General features: G+C 38.4%; 1 protein-coding gene across 1 annotated transcript in view; it reads left to right on the forward strand.

Moving 5' to 3' along the window:
- The window catches only part of UBR1 (ubiquitin protein ligase E3 component n-recognin 1), a 137082-nt gene extending 131639 nt beyond the window's left edge, over positions 1-5443 (forward strand). The window contains exons 46-47 of the mRNA XM_030318370.2: positions 521-622; positions 2839-5443. Of these exons, the coding sequence (XP_030174230.1) occupies positions 521-622; positions 2839-2980 (244 nt within the window). The 3' untranslated portion in view covers positions 2981-5443. The remainder of the gene's footprint in view (positions 1-520; positions 623-2838) is intronic.
- The last annotated feature ends 3946 nt before the right edge of the window (positions 5444-9389 follow it).

The following is a 9389-nucleotide window of genomic DNA, read 5'->3' on the forward strand; positions in this document are numbered from 1 at the left end:
TGTAAGAGTCCCAAGTACCTTCAAAGTGGCAGTGATTCTTTATAATTTGCACTATTGGAGGCTGGCTCTGACCAGAAAAGGCTTAATTAACACTTGCCTCGCTGACCTTCTTTTCTGGCCCACAGTTATCAGATGTTGTTCTGTGCTTCTGTTAAGCTCCCTCCCACTCCAGATCGTGGGTCAGGAAACAGAACAGAAACAACACTGGCCATCATTTTCCATGGTATCTGTGGTTCAAGTAGGACAGCTTCCTTCCTCTCTTCAGTATATTCAGTCAGTATTAATGGTCCCGTTTCCCTAAATCCATTGATTTTTCCCATAATGTCAATAAAAATAACAATATTCACTGTCTTTTTTTAGACAAAACACAGTTTAGTCTATTTGTCTATGTTTACTGTCTTTATACTGAATTCCTGACAGATACTGGCCATATCTTTTCTCTAGATTAACTTTGATGCAGTGCCTATCATTTGCACTCATGCAGTTAATAATATTTCCTCTTGGTTCTTTTGTCCTTCAGAATCCGAGAATGCAGAGTAGTTCTGGTTGAAGGTAAAGCCAGAGGCTGTGCCTATCCAGCCCCTTATTTGGATGAATATGGAGAAACAGACCCTGGCCTGAAGTAAGATTAGTTTTTGTTTGTTTGTTTGTTTGTTTGTTTCATTGTAGTCACATTATTGTACATGGATGGTAACAGTTCTTTAAACACAGAAACTAATGCTAAATATTGAAAGATATTTTTAAATAGTTGCAAATTAAAAATATTAAATATGATATGATCCTGAGGAGCACATAATTTTGAACAGCTTTGTGCTGCTTTAGAATGTGAAGGTAATACTTTTCCAAAATTAAAGACACCCAGCTGTTCTAATGTTTGAATGTTATGTTATTTTTAAGCAACCTTTCTACAGAATTATGTATGGAGGTAGTTTTTGGATTAAGGGAGAAAAAGGCTGAGTGGTTCAAAGTAGTTAATGACTGAGGATAAGAAATCTGAGTTGTTCCAGAAAGGTACAAAGAAGCAGAATTTTTAAATTAATTAGGCAATTTGAAAATCCCCAATCAGCTGAGACACTTGAGTGCCTCCAGAATGAGAATCTCACAGTTCTCCATTACTGGCAACGGCCAAATTTTAGTCATTTTGGATTAGCTGCTCTACAGTGTTACAAACTGTACAACCTTAGAATTGATGGGGAGTGGTTTTATTTAAATATTTGCTAATCACCAGCAAGTTTTTTTTGTGTCATAAAGACAACAATAAGCAAATATTTCTGAGAAGCAGAATATAATTTGAGGGCTTAGTATTCTACACCTCAGACTTAATCTCTACTATACAAAAACCAGAAATTAAAGCTAAATACACTGTATGAAGCTGAAAAGCCATTAAAGCTCTGTCAGACTAAGTACCCAAAAAAAGAATAAAGCTGCTTCGGGTTATAAATCTCATTGTCCATTTAAATGAGGTCTAATAAACCACAATTTCTTTATCCATTCATCAGTTGATGGACATTTAGGCTCTTTCCACAATTTGGCTATTGTTGAGAGTGCTGCTATAAACATTGGGGTACAAGTGCCCCTATGCATCAGTACTCCTGTATCCCTTGGGTAAATTCCTAGCAGTGCTATTGCTGGGTCATAGGGTAGGTCTATTTTTAATTTTCTGAGGAACCTCCACACTGCTTTCCAGAGTACTACATGGCAATGAGAAAGAACGAAATATGGCCCTTTGTAGCAACATGGATGGAACTGGAGAGTGTGATGCTAAGTGAAATAAGCCATACAGAGAAAGACAGATACCATATGGTTTCACTCTTATGTGGATCCTGAGAAACTTAACAGAAACCCATGGGGGAGGGGAAGGAAAAAAAAAAAAAGAGGTTAGAGTGGGAGAGAGCCAAAGCATAAGAGACTGTTAAAAGCTGAGAACAAACTGAGGGTTGATGGGGGGTGGGAGGGAGGGGAGGGTGGGTGATGTGTATTGAGGAGGGCACCTTTGGGGATGAGCACTGGGTGTTGTGTGGAAACCAATTTGACAATAAATTTCATATATTGAAAATAAATAAATAAATAAATAAATAAATAAATAAATAAATAAGGTCTCATAATGCCCATGATATACTTTGCCTATTTTCTGAGTAATCAAGGAGTAAATTTCTGCTTCATCAGCTAAGTAACGTATTAAGTTCATGGTGATCAGTAGTGAAGGGAGAATATCCCTTTTGAAACCCTCTTGGTAATTAGCCCCCTGCTCTAAGAACATCTCGCTTGGGTGGCTCAATCAGTTAAGCAACTGATTTCGGCTCAGGTCATGATCTCACAGCTTGTGAGTTCGAGCCCCACAATGGGCTTTATGCTGACAGCTCAGAACCTGGAGCCTGCTTGGGATTCTGTCTGCCTCTCTCTCTGCCCCTCCCCTGCTTGTGCTCTGTCTGTCTCTCCCCCTCTCTCTCAAAAATAAATAAGCATTAAAATTTTTTTTATTTCTAAAAAAATTTATTTATTTATTTATTTATTTTTGTGTTTTTATTTATTTTTGAGAGAGAGAGAGAGAGAGAGAGAAAGCACAAGCGGGAAAGGGGCAAAGAGGGAGAGGGAGACACAGACTCTGAAGCAGACTCCAGGCTCTGAGCTTTCAGCACGGAGCCCAGTGCGGGGCTCAAGCCTACAAACTGTGATCATGACCTGAGCCAAAGTCGGATGCTTAACTAACTGACCCACCCAGGCGTCCCCCCAACCCCCAAAAAAAATTTTTTTAAAGTTTGAACTAATTTAGGCAATAAAGATATGGGCAGTTATTTGATTCGAACTTACATGTTGGTGTTTTTTGTTTTCCTGAAGGAGGGGCAATCCCCTTCATTTATCTCGTGAACGGTATCGGAAGCTCCATTTGGTGTGGCAACAGCACTGCATTATAGAAGAGATTGCTAGGAGCCAGGAAACTAATCAGATGTTATTTGGATTCAACTGGCAGTTATTGTGAGCTTCAACTCTGCCTTGGGACAATCACAAGTGAAGATAGTAATGAAGACTGATTGAAAATTATGGAGATCTTTCTTTCTGAGGGCTGGGGAAGGGTTGGAGGGTCTTTTGCTCCATGTCCAGATTTGCATACATTAATAAAATATTCCTTAATGGAGTATTGCTTTCAATTAGTGACAATATGCTTAAAGGAGTAAAAGGATGACATAGATTAATGTTTCATGTTCCAGAACACTAAAAAAATGCTTCTTCACCCCAAATGTCTCACTGTGCTATTTCCAGAAAACTCATTTCCCTTCATAATCTGTCCCATTTCATGTCATTTCATTCACCTGGTAAATGAAGTCACATCAAGCAGTCATGGACATTTTTATATGTTGGTTAACTCTTCTACAGTTCTGTATTTGGTATTTCCCACACACACCCAAGTTTCGTTTAGCTGACATTGGAACACTGACAAGATTCTAATCTGTGGTGGTCTTCCTTGCAGCTCAAGAGGAATTGCAGAAACCATGCAGTATACTTCAGTTGAGAAAGTTTTCAGAAGAGTAAATTTCTTTTAAGGAATTCCCCCTAATGTGCCACTTAGTGTTTCAGCCAGAAATTAAACAGTTCTATGGACAGAGTTGCCACTTGTAAGACAAATTTCTGCCACTGTGGAAAAGCTTTTTTCCCACAGTAGACCTCAAGAAGAGTTAGGATAATGTATTCATTATTCATCCCTGATGGGCCAAAGAAACTAATCCTCTCCTTTTACCACAAATAGCTTTGTTAAGTTTTGAAATTATACTTTCTATTTCCAAAGGCAAGTTTCTAAAATGAGTTCACTTATCTCTTGTTTGACTCTTAAAAACCTGAGGCAGTTCTGATATAAAACTGTCTATAGAATGAGGATAAGAAAATTCCCCCAATGAATGGAGCATGGCAGCTGTAAATTAGAACAATCAGATTTAAGCCAATTCTGTAACCTATGTCTTTGTAAAAGACAAATCCTTCGTTATCTGTGTACAATGTTTTCATAAACTCTGGTTTTATGTCTAGTACAGACAACCAAAAAAGCCATGTGATCAGTAGTCTGTGTCCTGTTATAATATGCTGTGGTTGAGCCATCTTGTTTATAAATAATAGTGCTCTCCTGAATCTGTGCATAGACTTCTTGATTTTTGGCTTTAACTTTTTATATCAAGAACTTGTGATATGAGCAGCAGATAGAAGATAAATTGAAATCTTCCATTTTAGCTTCTGTTGTCTCTGGAATAATGTTATGAATTTGAAAAGATGCATTCAAAGATCATCTGATATTGCCTTTGGTGACTACGTCATATACGTGTGTACATGTTTTCCTGTCTTCTTTTTGCTCAGCCAAGGCAAGCAAATAAAAGTATATTTGCACAGTGATTGATGATGCACATTTGGGGTTAGATTTTTTTGGTATTTTTTATGTAAAGTGGGTTTTGCAGTAAAGGATGGGCATGAACAGGCATCAGAATCACAATCATGATTTTCTACTTGAATAATTATTATTCAGAAGGTATCAGGAAATAGATACAACTCCAGTGAGCAATCTGTAACAGTTGATGAATGAGGATCAGAAAATTCAGTATTCAGTTTGTCCAATTTGCCAGTATGATTAAGTGATAAGAACATCTCCCTTTATTTCTTAGATAATTTTTTTGGATGGATTGTCTGACTTGGTAAGTCTGAGCCAAAATAGGCAACAGGAGGTACTGACTTCTGCCCTGATTGGCCCCAATTTAACAAAGATATACTGACTTTGTTTCTAGTCTTTTTATATTCATTTCATAAATCCTGGGCTTAAGCTCTGAGGCTGCCAGAGGGACTATCCTGTAATGGCCAGTCAGACCTTTACTGCCAAAGAACCCATTTCATATTGAGTTCCACTTTTGAGATTGATTCAGACCCCTGCACTGTAGATGAACACGTGTCTCAGTGCTGCCCCCAGCCCTAGGGATTCCTAATTATATTCAAATATGATAGTGGTCTGCCCTCATCATTGCAAATAATTTAATTATGCTTATCGAGTTTACTCACAAATGAGCAAAAAGTCACTTTATTTTCATTAGTGTAGTTATGTGGAGGAACTGGTTCAACAGGATGACTCCAAAACTATGTTTTTCTCATGTTTTTGGTGAGGGGCTGACAGGAATTTTAATGATACAGTGAAGAAAAACGTATATCTGTATAATTAATTTATTTTGTTGATGTATGGGCTGTGAGTTCACTTTAGTGGTCATTTGTCATTTCATAACAACTATGCATTTTGGTTCACTGTGACGATGATCTATATTTAGTGACTGCGACATGTTTATACCACTGATTCAAATTCCATCCATGATGAAGTTATACAAATAATGCATATATTGATATCTTTTATTGCAAAATGTAAATTTAAAACTTGTATAATGTTCTTGTGCTTTTTGAAATAAAATATCTTATATGTGTATATTTACAAAGAAAAAAGGGACTTCTCATGTTTGGGGATTTAGGTTTGAAGTATAAAAATCTGTACCTAGAAAAGAGCTCTAGTTAAAAGTTACCCTTCTCAGCTCAAACAAATTCTTTAACAGACATAGGTATTTGGTGTAATGGTCTCCAAACTTTTTGACCATACATTCCATCAGTAAATATATTTTTTTAATTTTTAAAAAAATTTTAATGTTTATTTATTTTTGAGAGAGATAGAGACAGTATGAGCTGGGGAGGAGCGGGTGGGGAGGGGGACACAGAATCTGAGGCAGGCTCTAGGCTCCACAGAGCCCGATGTGGGGCTCATACCCACAAACCCTGATACCATGACCTGAGCTAAAGTCGGACACTCAACCGACTGAGCCACCCAGGTGCCCCCATCAGTAAATAATTTTTAAGCATGAACTGATATATAGAGAGAATTTTTTTTTTAATTTTTTTTCAATGTTCATCTATTTTTGAGAGAGAGAGACAGCATGAACAGGAGAAAGGCTGAGAGAGAGGGAGACACAGAATCCGAAGCAAGCTCCAGGCTCTCCGCCATCAGCACAGAGCCCGACACGGGGCTCGAACTCATAAACGGTGAGATCATGACCTGAGCCAAAGTCAGACACTTAACTGACTAAGCCACCCAGGTGCCCCTAGAGAGAATTTTTTATATTCAGTACTATACTAATGTATTAAATACATTATAAAACATTGCCCAAAAATGGAGATTTTAAAAATCAGCTGAAAAATAATTATATTTCTATTTATTTATAAATGTTTATTTTTTAATAAATTTTTTCAATGTTTATTTTTGAGAGAGAGTGAGAGAGAGACACACACATACAGAGTATGAGCAGGGGAGGAGCAGAGGGAGAGGGAGACAGAATCTGAAGCAGGCTTCAAGATCTGAGTTGTCAGCATAGAGCCTGACATGGAGCTTAGACTCACGAGCCATGAGATCATGACCTGAGCCAAAATCGGACACTTAACCGACTGAGCCACCCAGGTGCCCCATAAATGTTTATTTATTTTTGGGAGGGAGAGCGTTAGCAGGGGACAGTCAGAGAGAGGGAGACACAGAATCCAAAGCAGCTCCAGGCTCTGAGCTGTAAGCACAGAGCCCAATACGGGACTTGAACCCAGGAACCATGAGATCATGACCTGAGTCAAAGTTGGGGGCTTAACCAACTGAGCCACCCAGGTGCCCCTAGAATATTTCTATTTAAAGATTTTCCACATGAATCTATGGATTTCATAGTGGATTTCCACACTCCACTGTGGACAGAGTCATCTAGGGCAGCAATGCCCAGGAGAACTCTGCAATGATGGGAATGTTCTGTATTTGCCCTCCACTATGGTAATTACTGTCCTCATGCAGCTATCGAACTTCTAAAATGTGGCTAGTGCAACTGAACACCAGAATTTTTAAGTTTATTTGATTTTAATTAAATTTAAATCATCATGTGTGGCTAGTGGCTACTATATTGGACAGCATTAAATCTAGTGTAATGGTTCTCAAACTTGATTGTGTTAGAATCACCTAAAGAGTATTAACAAAATATAAATTTCTGGGATTTCAGCCCGGATCTTGAATCCAAATCTCCTGAGATTGAACCTTTATAAAATCATTGTGATTTCCTTTTGTTTCTATACCATTACTCTTAAAATTTAGAGCTTTCTTTCTTTTTACTTAAGTGATTTTAGTCTAAGTACCAGAGAGCCTCAGGGAGAAAAGTAGATCAGAGAGGGAGGAAAGTGCCAAACTTGGATTGTTGTGATATTTCAGTTGGAGTTTCTGTGTATGCTTTTATTTAAGAAAAGGGTGCCTGGAGTTAAAACAAAAAGTCCTTGCTTTAGTTTTAAGACTGTGCGATATTCTAAGAGGGTAATACTGAAGGCAATGAAGGAAGGGTTTTGGTTATGAAAATACAGTTGGCAGGTAGAGGTCACTAAGGAATCTTCTCCATGCTTATACTAGATTGTCTGGGCACTACTAGGAAAAACAAATCATACAATTGTTCACAATTGTTCACAATTTACATTAAAATTTAAATTTTCTAGGGCCATCTGGGTGGCTAAGTCGGTTAAACATCAGACTCTTGATTTTGGCTCAGGTTATGATCTCACGGTTTGGGAGATCAAGCCCTGTGTCAGAGCCTACTTCGGATTCTCTCTCTCTCTCTCTCTCTCTCTCTCTCTCATTGCCTCTGTCTCTCTACCTCCCCTGCTTGTGCTCTGTCTCTCAAAAATAAATGAACATTTAAAAATTAAAAAAAATGTAAACTTCAATTCAGTACAACAAATAAATAAAATAAAAAGATACCCAGAGTTAGGTGGTATAATCACATCAACAGTACAGTTTCTGAATTTCCCCCAAACTCTTCCTGAAAACCACATACACTAACCAGGATAACAAAAGAAAAACCCCAAAGTTTAACACAACTAGGTAGCAGCAGGGTCTCTCCATGAATTTCCAAGTCTGGGCAGATACACCCAAAGCACCAATAGCAGCAAGGCTGTGTAGTGCAAGTTGTGGAAAGTGAAAGGGGAACTAAGAGTTGCAGAACTAAGAAATTGCTAATGACCCTCAAGTGGAGAGAAACATAGTCAACAGAAATCCTGGACAATCAGGACTGAGAATTGCCAGCAGAGTTAACTGAAGTCCTCACATGTTCTAAGTTGAGGGTCAGTGAAAGACTGCTGTCTTGAGAGAATCCAACAATGTGGTGGCAGTCTAAGTCCTCTGTATTCTTATAAATAACCATTAAATACTGCCTTCATTACAGAAAGAGAATCGCCCTATGGAAAACTAAAAACAAACCAGATTGAGAATGGCAGTAATACTGTAAGAGACAGAATTCAGATTGTATGTGTGAGTGATATACAAAGTAATCTATTAGCAAAATGCTACATTTAAACATATAAGTATTAGAGAGAGTACTATCTGAGTATTTGACATTAAAAATGGAGGAGGTAACTCTGAGCTGTGAAGCTGTGAACATTTTCTTGGCCAATCTCTGCCAATATGACAAATATCTCCTGCAGAAAATCATCTCATTTAAAAAAGAATATAACTTTCTCTGTATGGCTTATTTCACTTAGCATAACACTCTCCAGTTCCATCCACGTTGCTACAAAAGGCCATATTTCATTCTTTCTCATTGCCAAGTAGTATTCCATTGTATATATAAACCACAATTTCTTTACCCATTCATCAGTTGATGGACATTTAGGCCCTTTCCATAATTTGGCTATTGTTGAGAGTGCTGCTATAAACATTGGGGTACAAGTGCCTTGGGGGAGGGGAAGGAAAAAAAAAAGAGGTTAGAGTGGGAGAGAGCCAAAGCATAAGAGACTCTTAACTGAGAACAAACTGAGGGCTGATGGGGGGTGGGAGGGAGGGGAGGGTGGGTGATGGGTATTGAGGAGGGCACCTGTTGGGATGAGCACTGGGTGATGTATGGAAACCAATTTGACAACAAATTTCATATATTAAAAAAAAAAAAGTCAGTTTGACTACAAAAAAAAAAAGAATATAACTCTGATTGGGGCATCATTGGGATGGCTCAGTCGGGTAAGCATCTCACTCTTGATCTCAGGGTTGTAAGTTCAAGCCCCACATTACTTAAATAATATAATTGTGATGGTTAATTTTTTAAATGTATTTATTTATTTGTTTTGAGAGAGAACAAGCAGGAAGGGGCAGCGGGAGGAGAGAGACAGAATCCCAAGCAGGCTCTGTGCTGAAAGTACACAGGGCTCTATCTCACAAATGGTGAGATCATGACCTTAGCCAGAATCAAGAATCAGATGCTTGGGGCACCTGGGTGGCTCAGTTGGTTAAGCGTTGAACTTCGGCTCAGGTCATGATCTCAGTGTTCATGGGTTTGAGCCCTGTGTCGGGCTCTGTGCTGACAGCTCAGAGCCTGGAGCCT

The sequence above is a fragment of the Lynx canadensis genome, chromosome B3, assembly GCF_007474595.2.
Source record: "Lynx canadensis isolate LIC74 chromosome B3, mLynCan4.pri.v2, whole genome shotgun sequence".
Classification (NCBI taxonomy): domain Eukaryota; kingdom Metazoa; phylum Chordata; class Mammalia; order Carnivora; family Felidae; genus Lynx; species Lynx canadensis.